The sequence below is a fragment of the Lacerta agilis genome, chromosome 17 (assembly GCF_009819535.1).
Source record: "Lacerta agilis isolate rLacAgi1 chromosome 17, rLacAgi1.pri, whole genome shotgun sequence".
Taxonomy (NCBI): Eukaryota; Metazoa; Chordata; class Lepidosauria; order Squamata; family Lacertidae; genus Lacerta; species Lacerta agilis.
The window spans coordinates 19588308-19611886 of NC_046328.1; the positions used below are offsets into that span (position 1 = coordinate 19588308).

The 23579-nt window shown below is 48.1% G+C and overlaps 1 protein-coding gene across 2 annotated transcripts; it reads right to left on the reverse strand.

Moving 5' to 3' along the window:
• Positions 1–1691: 1691 nt before the first annotated feature.
• Positions 1692–21157, reverse strand: SLC8B1 (solute carrier family 8 member B1). Of its 2 annotated transcripts, none has more exons than XM_033135877.1 (15): positions 20713–21157; positions 18455–18607; positions 15571–15623; positions 14925–14982; positions 13558–13663; positions 13086–13253; positions 11524–11631; positions 10887–10943; positions 9665–9795; positions 7816–7957; positions 6779–6900; positions 5304–5457; positions 4547–4627; positions 2931–2995; positions 1692–2411 (listed from the first exon to the last, which is right to left on the reverse strand). In XM_033135877.1, the coding sequence occupies exons 1-15, from the start codon at positions 20872–20874 to the stop codon at positions 2214–2216; spliced, it is 1758 nt and encodes a 585-aa protein (XP_032991768.1). In that variant the 5' UTR covers positions 20875–21157; the 3' UTR covers positions 1692–2213. The 2 variants fall into 2 exon arrangements, with proteins under 2 accessions (XP_032991768.1, XP_032991769.1); XM_033135878.1 differs by lacking the exon at positions 20713–21157 and adding an exon at positions 19476–19577.
• Between the last annotated feature and the right edge of the window lie 2422 nt (positions 21158–23579).

The window sequence follows — 23579 nt, forward strand, 5'->3', positions numbered from 1 at the left end:
CAGTTCTACTGAAAGCAGCCCCACTGAAATGAATGGAGCTAAGTGAGTCATGTTTGATGACTTCAATGGGTCTACTTCTGTGCAGAAGTAGCCTTGGATACCAAAGCCAAGAAATTTCCTGGCACAATGGTGAAAAGGGGGAAAGGCTAAGAATAAATATGTTTTCTGAAAGGCATAAAAAGGCATCCAACATTCCTAGTGAGAGTTTTGGCGGAAACCAGAAATGACACACAAGGTTGGAGGCCAGTAACTTAAGAGCATGGGCACAGCTATGGCACCCTTGCATGTAGACCACATCTGGCAAAATAGGTTTTTTTGGGGGGGGCAAATTACTGACCAAACCCATTTACCACACAACGACCACATTCACACCATTCATCTAAAGCACTATGCTACCACTTTTAACAGTTATGGAGCCCCCCCTTCCAAATAATTTTATTAAGGGTACTGAAAGTTGTGGGGAGGCCCTTATTCCACTCCCAGAGCTACAATTCCCAAGCTTCCCTGTGAAGAGGAATTGACTGTTAAACTGCTCCCAGAATTGTTGCTCTGGGAGGGGAATAGGGGGTTCTCCTAAGAACTTTTGGCACTATTAACAAACTACAGCTCCCAGAATTCTTGGGGAAGCCATGACTGCTTAGAACTGCCACCATAGTGCTTTTAAATGTGTGGTGTGAATTTGGGTAACAAATCCACTACAGCGTTGCAGCCTGGGATTGCTCCTGCTCCAGCCTCTAGTCCATTCCCATGTTTTCCATTCCACTTCCAAAAAAACTCGCAGCACTCAGTGACCACCAATGACATTCAGTCGGGCTGCTTGGGGGATTCTCCCCCCCCCCACACTTATTTTGAAACACTGGGGGTTGTTTCTGTACCTGCCAATAGCTCCCCCTCTTGGGCACAGATGCTCCCAGTAAGTACTGGCACTCACCAGTGGTGGACCTACATTTGGGGGGTCCCTGAAGCCTGAACAGTCGTGGGGGCCCCTTCGCAACCAGCCACAAGGTCTGGGTAACCACTGTTATCTCTTCAATGAGGTTGGTCCATGGCAGATCACCACATTAAAGGGAAAACTACTAAATCTCAGTTTTGCTTAGAATTGCTGTACCCTTTCACTCCAACTTTACAACATCTGTGCTACCGACTCTCAAACTTTGGAATTGTTGAAATATATACAAGTTAATCCATTTGAGTTGGGCGACTCAAATTGGGTCTATTAGACCCAAAAATGTTAAGCAATGTGGACTAAAGTTGTTTCAGGTGCCCCTCTGGGATTAGGGGCCCTGGAGCTTAAGCTTCACTAGTTTCATAGTACAGTCGTACCTTGGAAGTCGAACGGAATGTTCCGGAACTCCGTTTGACTTCCAAAACGTTCGAAAACCAAAGCATGGCTTCTGATTGGCTGCAGGAAACCGCGGAAGCCCCGTCGGACATTCGACTTCCAAACATAGTTCGCAAACCAGAACACTCACTTCCGGGTTTGCGGCGCTGAGGATCCAAAACGTTCAAGAACTAAGCTGTTCGAAAACCAAGGTACGACTGTAGATCCGCTCCTGGCACTCACTGCTGGATACTGGTAATAAAAGGGTGTTGTGTGCATGGTTTTTTTTTTTTTAAATGCAATACCTCTTAGTTGTAAATTTGCAGTTTCCAACCGAAACTTGAGAAAACCAAGAGCCACAAGCAGTACATACTGGGAGCAGTATGCCTTACCATCTTTCAACGCAGACAGGATCTAAAAACCACTCCTTGCAAAACCCATCCCCCAAAAACCTGACAATGTTCTTTTCTTCTTTTTTTTTAAAAAGCTTTTGTTTAAAACCTAAATAATGCCTTTCCTTATACGAAACGTTAATACTGATTGGGGGAACCGATGGCCTCTCCCCAAAGCCGAACGATCCCTGACTTATAATATAGGTCTTTAAAAGCAGGTGGCACCCTCGTGCCTTGAAAGACCCCAGCAACCTAACATCAGCTTGCCTGGGGCTCTGCGTAAGTTTCCAAGGTTTGAGTTGTGGTCTTGCTTCCCTCCGAGCAGCGGGTAACAGTCAAACCTGACAACCAGGTCCCTTTGGGCACTCGCTGGGGGTGTGTGCTTGTTGCAAGGCACTGTCTTCAAGCAGAGCAGCTCGGTCGCAAGAGGGGGACATTTGCAACCCCATCACCATTCTGCGATAACGTCAGCAGGAAGTCCACGATGAGAGATGTCTTCTTCAGATGGAAGCAAGCCGGATCACCCTGAACTCCGTCAGCAGCGCAACGGTCAAGAAGACCAGGTAGTAGACGATGAGGCAGCAGCCGTAGCCTTGCCCCAGATGGAAGCACTGAGCGGGCACAGAGAGGAAGGAGAAGATCAGGCTGAGGCCCAGGGCGCCGGCCAGGATCCACACCAGAAGGCCCTCGGATTCCAGCTGCAAAGGGGAGACCGGAAAAGGGGAGTGAACACACCAGATGCCATGGAGGACAGGACTAGATTAACACAGGGCAGCCAAAGTGGGCAAGGGCTGTGGCTCAGTGGTAGAACATCTGCCTTGCACGCAGAAGGTCCCAGGTTCAAAGCCCGGCATCTCCTGGTTGAGCTGGGAAATACTTCCTTGTCTGAATTCCTGCCAGCGAGTGTAGACATTACTGGACTAGATGGGCCGACTCAGGGTAAAGCGGCTACCTATGTTGTGCCCTCCAGATGTTGTTGGACTACATCATCCCTGACCGTTGGACATTAACATGGCCAGCCTGGCTTCAGTTGTCTATGCTCTGGTAAAGACTACTGCAATGTACTGTATTTAGGGCTGCCTTTGAACCATCAATCGTCCCTGACCATTGGCCATGCTGGCTGTGGGCTGATAGGAGCCTGACAGCATTTGGAGGACCGCAGGTCCGCCCCCCGCCCCCCGGAGTGGAAGGAGAAATGGCAATGAGAGCATCTGTACCCTCACGACTAGCTTGCTGCTCGTCATCTGAAGGAGGCAGCCGAGTCCAACGCCAACGAGCATATCTGCCGGCAAAGTTCAGGAGACAATCTGGCCAGGAAAAGCAATCAATCAGTGACCAACAGTCCTCCCTTCCCTCCCCAGTCCCACAGAGGCAATGGACCTAGCCAGCAAACCCAGGCCGAGAGCAATTTCACGCAAGGAGTGGATGTGAAATTGAGCCAGCTGGCTTCTCACTGCTGGAACCCCCAGGCACTGGTTTGTAACACAGAAAGCAAAATCCACTGACTTTCTCGGACGAAGGCACATGGACCTAGGATCTACATGCAATAGTTTGTCCAGGGCAGCTTCAATGGAGCCTCCCCATCCAGAGGCAGCATATCTCCTGAGCACATTTGCTCTCCTGCAAACAGGAGATCGGGGGGTACTGCCTCCATTGTTCTGCTCATGAGCTTCCCAGAGGGATATGACTGATCAACAAGGCACCTGACTAAATGGGTCCGATGCAGCAAGACTCTTTGCATGATAAGAGCGAGAAACCTATAGAGCCAAGAAGGATAAACCCTCTTTGGGCATTCAGCTTGCGTACACAAGGGCAAAAGGAGGCAACGTGTGGAGTAGGTGTTGGGAACCTTTGGCCCACCAGATGTCGTTGGACTACAACTCCCATCATACCTGCCCATGGGGGCCAATGGGAGTTGTAGTCCAGCAACATCGGGAGGGCAAAAAGCTTCCCCACACCTGGTGCAGAGGGCCAGTCCCACCCCCAACTTCTCAGCATGTGGCAAGTGTACCTGCTCCACCCAACTTTCCTGCGTTAAGTGGGGAGATCTTGAGGGTTAGGGTTCTAGGTGCATTCAGACCTTAATGCTAAGTTTGCAGAAGGTGTGCGTGCACTCACGTTTTTTAATTTATTACTACTACTGCTAAGCATCCCAGGTCAGTCTTGAGGATCAACACAGGATGCCTATGAAGGCCTTCAAGGGAACGCAGCCCAAGTCTGGCAAGGCAGACTGCAACCCGTCAGCAGATCACCCCTAAGGTGTCATTTTGCGTCTCTTAGTACATAAAGTATTGATCTGATGTGCAGAGATCTTTCCTAATTCTACTTAATTCAAGAGGGTTCTGGAAGCTTCACTGTGTGAAAGAAACAAACAGAAGGTTCATGATGTTTGGGTTATTCCTTCAGAAAAGCTGAGTACAGCTGCCTTAAACTGGTTCTGTTATCTCTTCTGTGTCAAGGCTATGCTGACTATAATATGAGGCAAGAAGGAGCCTGGGTTTCCCTTTCCCTTTCTATCTCTTTTCCTTCTGGTGTGGTGTTCTGTATACAGTATGCTTAGTGTTAAGGTTTAGATTTATTATAAGTTATTGTAAGTTTAAGTTACGTCTGCTGCAACTGGATTTCTTATGAACAGTGCCAATCCTGAATGTATTAGATTTGTGACCATTATGCTCATTTGCTTTCAGTAAAGCTCTGCTGGATAAAATATTAATTGCCTCTAGTCTATTTTTTGGGAATCCCGCAACGTGTTTTAAGTTTTTACTCCGCTAACTGTACACCTGGAATCTACTCTGGATCAATATTGAGCAGAGTTTCAATGACAAAAGGATACTGAAGATGATGCCACCAAAGCAGGCAGAAAAGGCCATGCGGGGGTATCCCTGCCGAGCCATCGTGAGGTCTGAGAAGGTGTCTGAAAGACAAGGGTAAAAGAAGGGGGCCCCCACATCAATATATATTAACTTTAGCTCCCACAGATTGGATCTGTTGATGCATGTTCATTTTGTGGGGAGGAAACAGGGTGAGGGTGGGTTCCCAAACTTGGGTCTTCAGCTGTTTTGGACTACAATTCCCATCATCCCTGCTATCTAGGGATGAGTGCCTCATAGGCTTAGGAAACAGTTTTCAACCAGTCTGTTTGTGGGGCTTCCCAAAGGCATCCGATTGGCCAACTGGGTGAAAAGGATGCTGGGACTGCATAGGCTGTTTGACTGATCTGTCATGCAGCCCATCATAACCAAAGCAGAGCTATTCTGAAGTGGTGATGGGTCACTGACTTAGAAGGTTTCTTTTTTTTAAATGAAATGGTGGTGCAGGGATTAGACAAAAATCACAGAGGAAACAGGTTGTCAAACAGGCTTCTCCCCCCTCTCCATTTTAGCCTAATATCCACTCTGCAAGGTAGGTTTGTGACTGGCCTAAGGGGCACCCAGTTGCTGGGTATAAAAGCAGCAGGGGGGCTACTGTTCCTTTTTCCTGCTCTGGGGGCCTCCACTGCTTATAAGTGACTGTGGGTCTCCTAGGGGGTTGGGGTGGGGCAGGATATAAATGCCCAAGGCCTCTTTCCTCACCAGCCCCCGAGTGCTCACCTCCAATGCTGTTCCCCCAGGCCAGCAGCGTCAACCCCAAGACAGTGTTGCTCAGTCGAAAGATCACCCCCAAAGTCCTTAAGATGTTCACCACCTCTGTGGCAGCAGCGTTGATCCACATGGCGCTGACCAGGAAGCCCAGGAAGGCAAATAACTGGTGTGGCATCACGAGAAAAAGATCCGAGGGTGGGGAAGTAGAGAACTATCAATGAGGGCCTTTCAGAAACCTTTCCTTTGTTGTCAGGGGGCAACAGGCACCTCCTTCCCCCTTGGTTGTGTCTGGCTGTTAAATGGGCTGTTGTCATATATGTGACAGGAAACCTGCATCGCCTGTTTTATTCTACCTGTAAAACCACAGAATATGTGGTACAGTAAGCCCACAATTTACATGGGGTTTACGTTCCAGGGATCATGCCTAAAGACAAAATTGCATATACTGGGCCCAGTATACCTGAAGGAGCGTCTCCACCCTCATCATTCAGCTGGGAAACTGAGGTCCAGCTCTGAGTGCCTTCTGGCGGTTCCCTCACTGCGAGAAGTGAGGTTACAGGGAACCATGCAGAGGGCCTTCTCGGTGGTGGCGCCCACCCTGTGGAATGCCCTCTCATCAGATGTCAAGGAAATAGACAACTATCTGACTTTTAGAAGACATCTGAAGGCAACCCTGTTTAGGGAACTTTTTAATATTTGATGTTTTATGGTGTTTTTAATATTCTGTTGGAAGCCGCCCAGAGTGGCTGGGGAAACCGAGCCAGATGAATGGAGTATAAATAATAAATTTATTATTATCATCATAATCATTACAGTGGTACTTCGGATTACAAACACTTCGGGTTACAGACTCTGCTAACCTGGAAGTAGTACCTCGGGTTAAGAACTTTACCTCAAGATGAGAACAGATATTGCACAGTGGCGGCAGCAGTGGGAAGCCCCATTAGCTAAAGTGGTTCCTCAGGTTAAGAACGGTTTCAGGTTAAGAACGGACCTCCGGAACGAATTAAGTTCGTATCCAGAGGTACCACTGTATTCCCAAAACATATTTTCAGTGGCAGGTGAGATTGCTAAAGTCCTATTTCCTGGACGCCTGCCCCCTTTCACTTAAAAAAACATTTTTTTGGTCAAGTGTGTAAAAGCTGAATGCGCACAAATAAAATACACATAAGTTGTGGGCTTACTGTATTAAAGTATGATTTACTCAGAGAAGACCCATTGAAATGAATGAATATGACAAGGGGCACATTCGCAACAAGCGTTTATAAAGCACTATATTGCCACTTTACACAATCATGGCTTCTTCCCCCCAATAATATTGGGAGCTGCAGTTTGTTCAGGGTGCTGAGAGAAACCACCAGCCATATCCCCCACTCACAGAGCTTACAATTCCCATAGTTCCCTGTGAAAAGGGACTGACTGCTAAACCACCCTGGGTGCAGGATGAAAAGGTTCACGAGAGAAATTTGAGCAATGGTGCTCACCCAGTGATATCGGGGTGGCTCTTCGTTCCTCGTAATGCAGAAGATGACGGCAGCCAAGGAAACCCCCAGGAGGACCACCAGGCCCCAAACTGGGAAGACCCCGTGGATCTTGTGAAACCCATCTGGAAGAGAGCAAGAGAATGGCGACACTAAGTTTGCTTTCTTATATGGGATTCAATGGGGTTGATTCATTCCCGTAATTTGAAATAGGGAGGATGGTGTTGACCAGGGGTCGGCAAACTTTTTCAGCAGGGGGCCGGCCCACTGTCCCTCAGACCTTGTGGGGGACTGGACTAGATTTTGAAAAGAAAATGAACAAATTCCCACAAATAACCAAGAGATGCATTTTACATAAAAGGACACAGCGTTCTATGCAAGAGCACCAGGCAGGCCCCACAAATAACCCAGAGATGCATTTTAAATAAAAGGACACATTCTACTCAGGTAAGCCACACCCCCCCACGACTCTCCCCTCCCTTCTCCACAGCACCAGACGAGCCCCAGTGGCTGCTTACCTGTGTCTTGCAAGTGGCAGGGGCTGGTGGCGACGGGACGATGAGTGGCACGCGAAAGGGCTCCGGAGAGGGGCAACAAAGCCCAAATTGAGCCTGCTTACAATGGGGGCCACTTGAGCGCTAACGCTGCTGCTGCTGGCACCAACAAAGCCCAGCCCCCTTCCTCTCGGCTCTAGGCAGGGCGGGGAGAAGCCAAAAGGAGGGAGGGAGGAGGCGCCACTGAACGCACGCTGGCGCAGCCTGAACGATCAGATCCGCAGCGATTCCCGGACCGTCCACGGGCAACTGGGCCGGATCCAGCCCGTGGGCGTTAGTCTGCCTACCCATGGTGTTAACAGAGTAACGATGGAGTAACGACAGGCATTCATACATCACTTCAAGTGGCCCAAAACGCTTAGAAAGCAGCCTTATACCATGTTAGACTGTAGCCTTGTTCAAGCATTCTCTACAAATACATGAAGGGCAACAAGGGAACCAGGGGGGGGGGGGACGCTGCCCTTGGAAGGAAAGGCGGGCGCTTACATGTGCCGGACTTGAGCGTGAGGACGCAGACGAGGGGCCCAGTGATGAGGTGAAGGCAGTTCAAGGGCCGCCTCCAGTTCTGATCTTCTCTGTCAGGGTCCACGATGGGCACCGTCAGCAGCAGCACGAATTCCACTGGCAGCTGGGGAGGAGAGAAAATAGGGGGTGGGTGAAAGTGCTATAACATGTGGAGGCGTCTGCCACATCCGCACGAACGGGACTCTCTGGTGCCTTTTTTTAAAATTCAAATGTGTTATTTAATTATTTAATAACCCCTGCTTGACTCTTAAAAAAACCCAATAAAACTCAAAGCTGTTTAAAAACAACGACTAAAACAAATAAAACACTTAAAAGCAACAATTTAGTAAAACAACAACAATTTAAACATTCAAAGAATTAAAATCAGCAAAAGACAGGCTAAAACACATGTCAGCTTTCTATATAGCTAGATAGGCTTGCCTTGAAATGTTTTTAGCAGGTGCCTAAAAGAGTAGAGTGAAGGTGCCTGCTTGATACAAATAGGCAAAAATTAATGTTTTTTAAACAATGTTTTAAATAATAATAATCAGTGTATTTTCTGGGGGTATGCATACCCCTAAACATTTTGTGAATCTAAGTTTGGCCTCAGTGAGGGGCAGTATTTTAATATGAGTAGGAAAATGAGAGTACCTACCCCTAAACATTTGTTTTTAGAAAAAAGCACTGGTAATAAAGAAGAAGAAGAAGAGGAGGAGGAGGAAGAAGATGCCTGAGTTGCCCCAGCCATTCTGGGTAGCTCCCAACAAAATACTAAAAATACAAAATCGACCATAAAAAACTTCCCTGAAAAGGGCTGCCTTCAGATGTCTATCACAATAAAGGTAGGAAAAAAATACAAACATGATTTAAAATACATATGTATAGACCAACGGTGGCCCAAGTAATCTGTCAAGCCTGAAGTCTACCCACTTCTGGCCTGGGGGCAAAGATGGATGTCTTGAGGAGTCCAAAAATATACTGAGTAGAGGACACAATCCCCTTCAGCCCTTTCCAGTTACGGCCAAGAGACAGGGAAGGGCCGCAGGTTCCTACATCTCTGGCCAAGGTTCCCACACAACTGTCACAATCAACGTCTAGACTGTTATTTTGAGCTGAGGTAACTTCTGTGCTGTTTCATGCATGTCACATGGGACACACAAAAGCCACCAGAAAAGTGAAGTGGCTATGACACCGTCTGCAGACCCTATACACCTCAGAGACCATGGGTGTGAAAGTTGGGCTTTAGGCAGTTGTTCACTGCCGCCAGCCATGAAGCAACCTTCTCTCAGACAAGAGCTTCGCACAGACAGCATGACTAGGGTGGGGGGAAGAGGGGAGAAGAGTGGAAGTATAAATGTCCCAGTGTGAGGGACATAAGGATCAGGCCACATTCACACTATGATACCACTTTAAACAGTCATGGCTTCCTCCAAAGGATTCTGGGAGCTGCTATTTGTCAAGAGTTTCTGGAGATTGTAACACTACAAGGGGGTAATACTACAGTTCCCAGAATTCTTTGAGGGAAAGAGCGTATATTTCAGAGGTGCTTGAAACGTGGACACCACATTCACATATCAAACATTTAAAGCGTCGTGATACTGCTTTAAACATGGCTTCCCCCAAAGGATTCTGGGAGCTGTTGCTTGTTAGGTGCCCTGAGAGTTGTTAGCAGCTTTCCGAGGGGAATAGGGTGACTCCTATTTGAGTTGTTTTGTTCGCCATTATTTTACACGTTTGTGCAAAGTCCGTTTCTGAAAGCTGGTCACTAGCTGAAATAAATAAATTGATGGAAGTGAAAAAAGAAAAAAAAAATGCATTTAAAGAGAGGAACCTTGCAGATCTTGAGCAGCCGCCAATAGCAGGGCTTCCTCCTCCACTTTCGGTAATCCAGAGGATTCAAGGAGTGTGTCAGAATCTGGAGGGTGCTCTCTTCCGAAGGCAGCAAAGGTCGGTATTCTTCCCCTACGCGCAGAGAGAGGGTAAAGTGAGATAGATAGAGCCGGCCCAGAAAGGAGAAACTGACAGAGCTGTCAGCCGAGCATATGGTTGCAGAGCCCCAGTCAGGATACATGCACAGAACTCCTTCTGACACATGTTGAATGTGCAGGCACTGGGAGATTATTGGATCATGGGGCAATGGGGAGAGTACACACTGCACCCCCCAAAAAAAATTCTTTCTCTGCATGGAGGGGTGTTTTATCACCCGCCTCTTGACCCATGGAATTTAAAACAAAATTTGCAGACTGCCAAACACCTTAATATAGACTGAGAAATAGCAAAGAGCAAAGATGGTCCACAAACAAAAATCATACTTTTAAAATAATAATAATAATAATAATAATAAAATAGAAATATATTAAAAAATTGTCCCATGGCACAACTTAAGAGACCAACTAAGTTTGTTCTTGGTATAAGCTTTTGTGTGCCACGGGACAATTTTTAATTTTTTTTTAATATGTATTTTGACTGCATCAGACCAACACAGCTACCTACCTGGATAATAAAATAGAAATTCATCTTTATCATTTTTTTTGCACCATCCCCTATTATAGTAACACACCAGAATAATAATAATAATAAGAAGAAGAAGAAGAAGAAGAAGCTCCAAGCAATAAGCTAGTGTTTTCTTAATACACAGGTCCCTTAATTATTAGCACATCCTCCAACCAATGCATAAACTAAAACTTGTTAGTAAACAGTTGTAAACAGTTAAAATCGTCAGTAGGGCTGGAATATCACTTGTCGTTTAAGGGTGAATTCTAGACACAATGAAGGTGTAAAATATCTGGATCATCGTAAAAAATGCAGGAGGAAATGATTAACAATGGGACCCACAAAGAGGAGGATGGAAGTACAGGAGATTCCTTGGAATCTTGTTTTTATGGATCTATGTTTTATATACGGCAGTAAAATTTTAATCTGCAAAATCAATTTATTTATTTTTAAACCAGACTTAGTTTTGATCTTCTGATCAAAGGGTTACGGTGTTTGTTGTAAGAGTTGGTGCATTATCTGTTCAGCCCTCAGGAGACACGGGCTCAAATGTGACATACCGTATTCGCCTCCATTGACGCTTGACGTGTCCCCATCTTCAGAGTCTGCTGGCAGCTCTGCAGCAAGACGAGGAGAGGAAATAATATTTACAGTGGGGTACCTTGTTTCTCAAACTTAATCCGTTCCAGAAGTCCATTCCGAAACCAAAGCATTCCAAAACCAAGGTGCGCTTTCCCATAGAAAGTAATGCAAAATGGATTAATCCGTTCCGGACTTTTAAAAACAACCCCTTAAAACAGCCATTTAACATGAACTTTACTATCTAATGAGACCATTGATCCATAAAATGAAAGCAATAAACAATTTACTGCAGTCACACACACAATCTATCTATCTATCGGTAGCTGAACTGGGTTCCGCACAGTCACAAATACAAAAGCACAAAATAAAAACAAAAACACAAAATAAATAGGAAAAACAGACAGATCTCAGCGTAACACTCAAAACAGAGCACGTTCGGCTTCCGAAAAAAGTTCGCAAACTGGAACGCTTACTTCCGGGTTTGCAGTGTTTGGGTTCCAAGTTGTTTTGAGTACCAAGGTGTTTGAGAACCAAGGTACCACTGTATAAGGGTTGGGAGGGTCTGCATGCAAAGCAAGAGAAGGATCTCCTTACATATCCCTTTGCACCCCTCACCTGGCTCTGCAGGGATAGAAGGGCCCGGCCTCTCCCTCCGCTGCCTCTTGTGGAGCCACGTAGAGATGACGACCGTCAGGACGTAGAAGATGTAGAGACAGAGGTAACCTGCAGAGGGAGCCAACTCTTCACAACAGCCCGTTTGCCCTGCTCATCCTGCACCACCCTGGCTGCGTACCCACTGTCACTTTTAGAGCACATCCGAAGAACATCCTTTCCCTCAAAGAATTGTGGGCACTGTAGTTTACCCGGTGGAGTATGGGTAATCCACAGCAATCCTTGATAAACTACAGCACCCAGAATTCTTTGAGGGAAAGGATGTGTTTTAAATGTAGAGGTCCCCAATCCTACCCACATTTAAAGCCCTATGATACTACTTTGAACGGCTCCCCACCCCCCAAATAATCCTGGGAGCTGTAGTTTGTTTAGGGTGCCAAGATATTCTTATTACCCTCACAAAACTACAATTCTCAAGAGTGGTTTAACAGTCAACCCTTCTTTCCAAGGGACCTCTGGGAATTGTAGCTCTGAGAGGGGAGTAACTCTCAGCACGTGCAATGAACTACAGTTCTCAGCTCAGAGAGAGCAAGGCCAAATAATAGAACTGTAGAGTTGAAATGGACCCCAACAGTCATCTTGTCCATTGCTCTTGCAATGCAGGAATCACTGCCAAAGAGTCCCTGGCAGATGGCCGTCCAACCTCTTTAAAACCCCTCAGTGAAGGAGAGTCCAAAACCTTCCAGGGTAGTTCATTCCACTGTTGAACAGCTCTTAGCATCAAAAGGTTCTTCCTAATGTTTAGTCAGAATCTCCCTTTGAATCCATTGGTTCGGATCCCACCCTTTGGAGCAGCAGAAAACCAGCTTGCTCTATCTTCCATTTGATAGGCCTTCAGATAGACAGCTATTAATTAATTAATTAACAACAACAACAACAACAACAACAACAACAATTTGTATACTGCCATAGATCTCAGGGCAGTTCACAACAAAAAATCACAATATTAAAAACACCTCTCAGTCCTCTATTCTCTATGCTAAACATACCCAACTCCCTCAACTGTTCCTCACAAGGCTTGGTTTCCAGATCATCTTGGTTGCCCTCCTCTGCACACGTCCCAGCCTGTCAATATCCTTCTTAAACTGGGGTGCCCAGAACTGGACAGAAGAGTCCCGGTCAAGTCTGACCAAAACAGACTACAGTAGGACTATTACTTCCCTTGGACACTAGAAACCTGTTGATGCAACCTAGAATTGCCTTAGCTGCTTTTTGCTGCTGTATCACACTGTTGACTCATGTTAAGCTTCAGGTTTATTAAGACCCCTAGATCCTTTCTGCATGTACTGCTGTCAAGCTGGGTGCTGCCCCACCTCTGGGTGTACATATATAATCCTGAGGCCCTCCAGGTGCGGGTGGACTCTGGTCATTTCCCGATTATCAGCCGGGCTGATGGGATGGCAACTGGAGAAAGCCACAGGTTCCCAAACGCCCTGGGACTTAGAGGGACCTTTTGCCCGAGCTAGCATGGCACTCGCTTCCCTTGGCCCTTGATATATACTCACTCAGGGCTTCTGCCAGGCTGACCTCCTCAAAGTAGAGGGCCACGAAAGTGAGGAAGACAGCGACCATGTAGAAGATGGCATCCCTGAGGAACGGCCTGGAGGCTGCAGTGAACGGCCTCACCAGGGCTATGCCACCGGCTACGACGGTGGTGACAAAGATACCGGCACCTGGAGAAAAGGAAAGGAAGGGTAAGTTCCCACATAGCTGGAAGACTGGCAAGGCATGACTGCCAACCCATCAGGGAGCCATGATCAAGGATCTGCTGGTAGCACAAAAAGCCCTGAACCGCTTAGGGCAGGGATACTTGACAAGACAGCCTTCTGCCATACAGACCCAGGCAATCTTTATGATCATTGTACGAGGCCCTGCTGGTCATGCTATGACTGGCGGATTTCCATCCAGCGGCGACACAGAAGCAGGCCTTGCCCCACCAACTAAGGTTTGCAGAGGGGAAACCCTAGCTACACGTACCGAACAGCGCTCCAACAGCTAAGCCCGCTGTCCGCGGGTCGGAGAAAGCCACGACGGCGCTGAAGATGTCGGGTGCGCCATTCCCAAAAGCCAGGAAGGTGACACCATGAAGGAAAGGGCTAAGGAAGAAATGGAGACAGCAGGCCCAGTGGAGGGAATGGGCCTCATTCCAGGGCGTTGGCTTTGTTCTTTCAGATTTTGCGCGAGGCCAAAATTCGGTGCGGCCAACGCCTCTCGCCTCTTGTTCTGCTCAGTTAGAATCATAGAGTTGGAAGAGGCCACAAGGGCCATCCAGTCCAACCCCCTGCCAAGCAGGAAACACCATCAAAGCATTCCTGACAGATGCCCTTCAGCACCCAGCGCAGGGCTTTGTGGTTGCTTAAAAAACCCTTCTAACGTATTAAACTTGGGGTGGGGAATCTCAGGCCAAGGGGGGCAAAGGAAGCCCTTCAGGCATTATCTGGTCCAGGGGTCAGCAAACTTTTTAAGCTGGGGGCCGGTACACTGTCCCTCAGACCTTGTGGGGGGCCGGACTATTTTTTTTTTGGGGGGGGAAGAATTCCTATGCCCCACAAATAACCCAGAGATGCATTTTAAATAAAAACACACATTCTACTCGTGTAAAAACGGACTGGTTCCTGGACCGTCTGAGGGCCGGATTTAGAAGGCGATTGGGTCGGATCCAGCCCCCGGGCCTTAGTTTGCCTACCCATGATCTGGCCCTTGGGACTCTCCCAGGTACCGCACCTCCAGCCCTATTTTGTGTCCTACCCTCCCTGCCAAAGGATTTAGTGCCTGGCCGAAATTTTGGTACCTGTCTGTCTGGTGAATGGAGAGGAATGTGCTGGTGTAGAAATCTCCTCCCTGGCTGGTATGTGGCATACTATAGAAAGATCGGGAGCAGGGGTGGCCAGCATGGTCCCCTATGGATGCTGCTGGGACTCCAGCTTCCATTAGCCTCAGCCAGCATTGCCAATGACCAGGGATGATGGGAGTTGCGGTGCAAAATAAAAAACTACAGAGCACCATGTTGGCTACACCCTTGGGCTAAGGGTTCCACCTGATGCTCCGCCTTCTTTTTGCCTCTGGCCACGCCCACTCCTGGCATGTAGCCCCTGGGAAGTTGCCCATGAGGGAGAATATGCCCCCTCTCCCGCCCCGTGTGGGAAAAAAAGGATTCTTTCACCTCTGGATTAAACCATCACGATCCTGGGGGGTTTCCAATCCACCTCATTCCCCCACCTGTTAGCATCAGACCACCCCCTGGGTTAGATAACAGGAGACTGAAAAGACCCAATGAGCTTCCCCCACTATTCCACCCTTCTCTGGTGCCTCTGAGGACCCAGAAAAAAATCACCAAAGGATACTGCAACATTGTGTGCCAGCTTCAGCTTGGTGGAGATGGCAGATAAATTGGGGCAGAAGCTTGAGGGTGGAAGGAAAGAAAAAAAAGGTTAAAAGTTTGATGCATTGCCCCCCCTCTCATATGAAGAATATAGGAAGCTGGTTTTTCCCCCCAGAGTCCCATTATTGGTTCAGTATTGTCTACACTGCAGGATTTCAGAGTGAAGTCCCTCCCAACCCAACCTGGAGATGCAAAGGGGAATGGACTTGCCACTGAGTTTTGTTCCTTCGACAAGGGGAATTGCTCTTCAGGGGAGCAGAGTCAGGCCCAGTCCACATGAGCAGCAAACTACAGTTCCCAGGATTATTATTTTTATTTTTTGCGGGGGGAGCCATGCTTGTTAACGTGGCAGAAGAGTGCTTTTAAATGCACGGTGCATATGAGACTTGGGACCATTTTTTAGAAGCATGCATATAATAAAAAAAATATGAATGAATGACAAACTGGAGAGGAAGTAGGGAGAACAGTTTCTGAATGACAGTATCCCATTTCCAAGCAGCCTTATATCCTGTTATGGCCCTTCCCCCCATTTGAAGGCTAGGAAGCCACCTTTTAAAAATTTGGGGCAGAAGAGGAAGTGAGAGATGCCTGGCGTTGTTGTTACTTACAATTTCTCGGCTGTGACCCCAAGCATGACAAAGAGATAAGCCAGCCACAGAGCCTGCAGGAAACCCAGAGACAATTTCATTCATGAAAAATGGGGAGGACGGAGGACTCCAAAACATTCTGCGGCTTGAACAAAATGTTTTTCAAAAAAACTGTACAAGGTTCTGGCAATCCAGAGTCTCAAATAAATAAATCTGCTACTGAACTTAAACGCTCTTAGTACTCAGCTGCACATTAGAACATGTGCCGGTCTGTTCCCTTTATCTTATATTTAATTGCAGAATACTGCTTTAATTTGTTGCAGAACCTACATATAACCCTGGATCAACTTTTAGGAGTGCAGGAAGCTGTTTTATACAGACTATCAGAGCATCCAGCTCAGGATTATCTGCACTGACTAGCAATGGCTCTCTCCCAGTCCTACCTAGAGATGCAAGGAATTAAATATGGGACCTTCTGCATGCAAAGCAGGTGTTCCAACCACTGAGCTGTGGTCCCTCCACTTCATCACAAATGAGCTCAACCTCCGACATTTGGTATTGAACATGCAGGTGCCAAGAACATGCAGGCTAACTCTGTCTGCTAAGCTGTTGACCAATGTGCTGAGCATGCTCCCTCCCCCAGATTTGTATTTTCATACACACACACACACTCCACTTAATGGGGGGGACACCCTCAAAGTGGTTTACAAAAAAATAAAATACCGGTAACTATTTAATAAAATATTCAATAGGTATCTGAAGAAGTGTGCATGCACACAAAAGCTCATACCAAGAACAAATTGAGTTGGTCTCTAAGGTGCTGCTGGAAGGAATTTTTTATTTATTTTGTTTTCAATAAAATGATAAAACTGAAAACAGGTTAATAGATGCACGCATTCTACATATCTTGGCAGGCTTGTCTAATTGTCATGCAACTGATCCATTATTAGCCCAAAAGGGCCCCTATGTATATACATGGGTGGGGCACCCACCATGGCGATGGGAATCCTGGTCAGGAAAAGTTCCCATTCTTGATTAGATAGAATCATAGATTTGTAGAGTTGGAAGAGACCCTCAAGGATCATTTCATCGAACCCACTGTAACACAGGATTTTTTTTTTGCACAATGTGGGGCTTGAAACCCCGACCCTGAGATTAAGAGTTTCATGGTCTATCCTAATGGAGGGGAGCCTCATATGCACCTTCTGAGGTGCGCAGGTGGGCAGAGACGGGGCTTGCGTACTTCGCAGCCCCTTCACTTCCTTATTCAAAGATGCCCGAGGAGAACTCAGGTCAGATCCTGCAAATGCAAATGCAAATCAGGCAATTTGCCTTGGGCTAAACTCACAAGAGGAGCTTCTCTGAAAAGATACCAAAATGCAAGTTCTCCTGCTCCACCTTCCTCATTCCTAAAGCTGTCCTTGCCCTGATCCAGCAAACACCCTTAGCTGCAGTGCCATCCCTTCCTGGTCCCTCCTCCCAGAAAAAAAAGCAGATCCTCTTTCTAAAGAGGAGCCGGTTCCTTGAGCTTGATCAATCTGCCTTCCCACAGCTCCACCACATGTGGCTGCCATTCCTTCCCCCTAAGTAGCTGGTGTCTGTTGCACAGCCGAGCCGTATCAGCTCACGTTTGCTTGTTCTTGCTCAAAATCCCCCAGTGCCACATGCAACCTGTCGGCACCACGTGCAAGATACAGCTAATACAATGCCAAAAGCCAGAATAATTAATAATAGTAATAATAATTTATTATTTATACCCCGCCCATCTGGCTGGGTTTCCCCAACCACTCTGGGCGGCTCCCCACAGAGTATTAAAAACAGAACCAAACATTAAAAAGTCAGAGAGTTGTTTATTTCCTTGACATCTGAGGGGAGGGAGCTCCACAGGGCGGGTGCCACTACCGAGAAGGCCCTCTGCCTGGTTCCCTGTAACCTCACTTCTCACAGTGAGGGAACCACCAGAAGGCCCTTGGCGCTGGACCCAGTGGCGTAGGAAGCCGCTCGGGCACCCGAAGCAGCAAACCTGACATGTATCCGGGGGCAGGGCATCGCTACGTAGCGCGCATGCGCAGCGTCGCTACATACGACGCATGCGCCGCCACATAGCAACGCTGCGCATGCGCGCTACATAGCAGGTTGCCAGCGGCGCCGGTCCAGTGCCGTGATCCTAGAGGATCCTGGCACCGTCCATACGGTGCTGGAGTGGCGGCACCGGCAAACTGCGAGCAAGCTGCGGAGCGAGGCTTTTTACTGGGCGGCTTGGGAGGCACCGTTGCCCCACCGTCCGGTAAAAAGCCTCGCTCCGCAGCTTGTTTGCTTACGCGCTCGGCACTTTGCTTCCTTCCTGCTGGGGCTGCGGGCAGAGGCGAGGGGCAGGAGGGGGTGCTTCTCTTGGGCCGCTGATGCCCCTCCCTGGCCCGCCCCTCGCCTCCGCCCACAGCCAGAGCGGGAAGGAAGCAAAGCACCGAGCAGGTGAGCGAGGAAGCTGCCAAGTGAGGCTTTTTACCGGGAGGCTTGGGAGTTGCCGTTGCCCCGCTGCCCAGCAAAAAGTAACGGCGGTCGCACAGAGTGCCCCCCCCAACGCGGCACCCGGGATGCCCCCCCCCCCAACACACACCCCTTGCTCCACCCCTGGCTGGACTCCAGTGTCTGGGCTGAACAATGTAGGTGAAGACGCTCCTTCAGGTATACTGGCCGAGGCCGTTTAGGGCTTTAAAGGTCAGCACCAACACTTTTGAATTGAGCACAAGATCACTCTCCCCCCCCCCTCCTGTGGCAACTGGTATTCAGAGGAGTCAGGGACCTCATGACATCTCCCAGACTCTGCAGTCAACCAGCAACACAGCTAAGGGGGGCTCCTAAAATCCCTTCCCACCCACCCGGATTCCTCTACTCTGGTCCTTACATAGAGGGTGACTGCAAGAGGTTGGAGAGCAGCAGGGAAAACGCAGAAAACTCCATTGAGGTAGTTGAGAAACCCGCCATCCATCTGGCAGTCTGGGTTGTTCCGGATGAAGAAGCAGCGCCTGGAGATGTTTTCCTTCCCCACCTCTCTGCACTGGAGGGACACAAAAACAAAAGAAATTAAATTAAGAGACTAGAAATCCCACCTTGGGGTTACAGTCACAGCCAATCGTTTATTTACGGAGGGCCAACATGGCGCAGCGGTTGGAGACTCAGATTTTGGACCTGGAAGACCAGGTTTCCAATCCCCACTTGGCACTGAAGCTAACTCTGCCACCCATCTCTGCCTCTCAAGCAGGGTTGCTGTGAGGATACAACAGGGAAGAGAGAGATGGATGCATGCTGCCTTGAATGTGCTGGAGAAAAATGGGAAATGAAAATGTACAGATAAATAAAAGTTAAGTCTGCTTTTAGAACTCCGCTCCCTATCTTGGTTAGGGCATCTGCCTTGCAGGCAGAAAGTCCCAGGTTTAAATCTCGGCATCTCCAGGTATGGCTAGGAGAGAACCCCGTTTCCAGCCGCTGCCAGTTTTGTGTAGATGGAGCAATGGTCTGACTCGGTTTATGCAGCTTCCTACTGCATAGGGTTGCATAGGAGGGCCTAAGACAAAGGGGAATCTGAATCTCCCTTATATAAGAAATCAAAGGATCCCTTTGCCCTGCTTGGGAGAGGCTCTCGAGGAAGAAAATAACAAAAGCGCCAACCTCTCTTCCCCAAGCCTTTTGCACATTTCACAGTGGGGAGCCCCCCTTGATTTGATAATTTTAGATAATTTGGGATCTTAAGAGGCCATGCAGCCCAACCCTCCACTCAGTGCCAGAGCTGTAAAAGAACACAGGGTGAAACTATAACAGGAACTAGGAACAGAGGGAAAGGTCTTGATGGCGACCACCAACAGCGACCGGTTAGGAAGCCAAGTTAGCATTCAGGTCCCCCAGTTTTGCAAAAGCTAAACCACCACCTCGGATTGTTCCCAGGAGAGCACAGGAGGAGGAGCAGGCAGACCGCAGAATGCTGGCATGCTGTGTTCCTGGCTGCCCAGCTCCATTATGAGGCAGGCTGCTGCATTCTACAACCAGCTGAAGCTTCCAAACAGTCTCCAAGGGATGCCCACATAAAAGTGCAATGCAGTAGCTCAGCCCTGGGATGAAAGAGGACCACAGGGGTCTTATTCAATGCATTCCCTCTCATACCATCCCCGAGAAGGGTTACACATGCAGAACTACCCCCCAGCTTGGCTCCGAGTAGAGAGAGGCCAGGGGCCAGGACTAATTCGGATCTGGGCTTGAAAGCAGCTGCAAGATAAGGGTGGAGGGAGATCTATGGGGCAGGCCCTCCCGCTGTGGAGTGAAATAACCGGCTCTGCCACAAACAGGCATTCCTGGCTCCCTTCAGAAGCATTTTTACTAGCTGAGCAGGCTTGAGCTCAGCTAGGCGTCCTTGCTAGGCAAGGGCCGAGCCCCGTTCCGGTCGTAACACAATGGCAAGGAAGGCAATCTCCTTAGGATCTGGAAGACTTCTGGGAGGCTGGCTGAAGAAACCCAAGTCACATTCACATCTTCCCTTTAAACCATGTTAATACCAGTGCTTTAAAGCTGCGGCTTTCCCAAAGAATTATGGAAAGTCACACTGAGAGTTGTTAAGAGGCTATTCCCCCCCCCCAGAACTACAATTCCCAGAGTGGTTTAACAATCAATGCCTCTTCCCAGGGGGAAGCAATTAATAAATTCAAATAGTCACCAAACAGCAAATTTGGTGGCTTCTTTCCGCCCCTTTGGCTACTCTTTGGCTGCCTTATGAGGAACGGCTTAGGGAGCTGGGTATGTTTAGCCTGGAGAAGAGAAGGTTAAGGGGTGATATGATAGCCATGTTCAAATATATAAAAGGATGTCATATAGAAGAGGGTGAAAGGTTGTTTTCTGCTGCTCCAGAGAAGCAGACACGGGGCAATGGATTCAAACTACAAGAAAGAAGATTCCACCTAAACATTAGGAAGAACTTCCTGACAGTGAGCTGTTCAGCAGGGGAATTTGCTACCAAGGAATGTGGTGGAGTCTCCTTCTTTGGAGGTCTTTAAGCAGAGGCTTGACAGCCATCTGTCAGGAATGCTTTGGTGGTGTTTCCTGCTGGGTAGGGGGTTGGACTGGATGGCCCATGTGGTCTCTTCCAACTCTATGATTCTGTGATTCTATACTCACGTCCACAGCTCGTCCTGAGCTCAGGATCCTGTTGAGCTGTCCACTGGTGTCCAAGTGAAGAGAAGCTGAGATCTTGGTGTCCTCTAGGCTATTGGGATATCCTACTGCCTTGGCGCCCTCTGCTGCCATCCAGGCCACTCCCAAGACCCAGAAAGTCCACATGGCAGCTGGCCAAATGTGTCTCCCCTGAGAACCGAAGAGGCCAGCCACCTTAGAAAGCGAGGATGTCCACACTTTGTCCACGCTTTACGGCATCACCTGTCTGGGAGCCGGGGGTACGGAGAGAGGGGAGGGGAGTAAGAGAAGCCCCCCTGCTCCAACCAGCAGGAAATTTCACAAATTGCAGCCGTTGATGGAAATGGAGAAGTAGCCCCCTCTCCATTCAGGCTGGAGAATTCTCTTGCAGCGGTTTCCCTTGGTGGAGAGAGCTGGGACCTGGGGAGAAGCAAAAGGACAAAAAAAACCCAACAACTTTAAAACAGGCAGATCAAAACCACCAAAAATATTTTCGCAACTACTAAGGGGAGAATCGATTTCATCAGAGAAGGTGAAAAGCTAACCCCCCCCCTTTTTTTTACATCATAGTGTGTTGGATTTTGTTTTTTTGTTTTTTTAAATAAAGAGATTCAAGCTCCTTCTCAACCCCCAGGGTGGAACACATATGAACATTTTTAAAAATGAACGGATTAAAAATTGGGGGGGGGGAATGAGAGGAAGAAAGAGAAATCATATGAGTTATAGAAGGAAGACTCTGCAGAAGGGCTGTTTCTGAGGGTCAGCACCTAGCTCAGCAGCTGGTCAGTTCCACTTCCTCCTGCACCCTTTCTCTCCCTGGAGCAAAGAGGCTGGAATTTGGTGGGTGTCAACAGAGGCTAAAAGGAACATGCCCCTCACTTCACACACTGCCATTCCCCTAATTATATCTTTATATGGATTTTAATTATAAGCTGCTTTCTGGTCCAATCCTCAGCTGAAAAGCAAGGCATAAATAACTCATCTATTTCATTTATTTTAGTAAATGTGCATTTCAAAAGCAGCCAGGACGGCAAATGTGGGAATACACTTCGTGGGTTCTTTTGAACCCGTGGTTATTTGTTTAAATTGATGTTATTTACGCACTATCTTACATATCCTTCCGTTCTAAAGTGAAAGTAAAAGTAAGACTCAGTGGGCATTTTGCCACTGAGATCACTCCGCCTAAAAGTTTAGTTCCAGAGGTTTTTGAAGTTGTCAATGGTCGTTTATTCTGCTTCCCGCCTTTTTGGGGGGCAGCAACAGCGTTCCTATTGGTAAATATATCGATCATGATGTCACACTTGGTTATCAATAAAAGGCTGAGGCTCCCCGCTTTAGGCAGATAGACAGGATTGAACAGCCGTTCAGTTAGATTCTTAGTTACATTATTCTTTGGTTCTTTTGAGTTGGGGTTTTTTGGGGCTGAGGGTTGGATGGGTTGGAAGCGCGTGTAGGTTTAGTTAGGTTTTAGTTTGCGGAAGATTTGGTGGTAAAGGTTTAGTTAGGTTTTAGTTTAGCATAGGCTTAGATCGCGGAAGATTTGGCAGTATAGTTTTAGTTAGCCTTAGCATCGCGGAAGATTTGGCGGTGTAGGGACTTTTAGTTTAGGGGACTCTTAGAATAGTGATAGGTTCAAAGAAAGTCTAGAAGCCTATGCGGGTCAGCCAAAGCCATAAAAGAAATTACTGTGTCTGTCTTTATTTGGGGAGGAATTTTGGTTTTAAAAAACGTCAGGGGTTTCACTTAGTGCTTTTCAACAGTGCAGGAGGTCGCAAGTCATCCCAAGCTTAGTTACGAGGCAAGTCTTTTATTCCTACTCACTCACGCACCTTCAGATTTCAGCCTGGCGGACAACGGTGCGTCCCGTTCGCAGGCTTGGCCGGCGCCCGTGCATTTACGCATGTGAGGTGCTGGCCGCAGATCCCCAGCAACTGGAATCCCATGCGTAGGCGGCCTAGGCTTATGCATGGGAAGCTCCAGCACTGAATCCCCGCAGGCAAACACCTACACGATTTTAAAAAATTAAAAAATGCACCTGGAAGCTGTTATAAAGGTAAAGGGGCCCCTGACCATTAGGTCCACTCATGTCCGACTCTGGGGTTGCGGCGCTCATCTCGCGTTAATGGCCGAGGGAGCCGGCGTACAGCTTCCGGGTCATGTGGCCAGCATGACTAAGCCGCTTCTGGCGAACCAGAGCAGCGCACGGAAACGCCGTTTACCTTCCCGCCGGAATGGTACCTATTTATCTACCTGCACTTTGACGGGCTTTCGAACTGCTAGGTGGGCAGGAGCTGGGACCCAGCAACGGGAGCTCACCCCGTCACGGGGATTCGAACTGCTGACCTTCTGATCAGCAAGTCCTAGGCTCTGTGGTTTAACCAACAGCGCCACCCGCGTCCCTCGGAAGCTGTTATAGGACACAGTAAAACATCTAAAACAAATTTACAAAAAGATGTAACCAAAGCAGGTGTTTGGATAGGTCCTGCTGAAACAGGAAAGCTTTCAGCAGGTGTCCAATACAGTGATGGTGCCTGCCTAATGTCAATCGGCAGGGAGTTCCAAAGTGCAGGTGCTGCGGCATCAAAGGAAGGACTCCTTACAAGCAATAATTGCCCTCTTGTTCCATCACTGTGAATCCCATTCCACAGTTCCAACTGCTGCTTACAGGCCGTTTTAGCACGAAGCTTCTCCTCCAATGAATCAGGAGACACCCTCTGGAGTAGGAAGGGTTAAAAATGTCCTGCCCAAGGGCCGCATTCTCTTCTGGGCGACCTACCAGGGGCCACATGCATGCGGTGGGCAGGGCCAAAGGCAAAAGTGGGAGGAGCAACAGATGTAAACCAACACGGAAG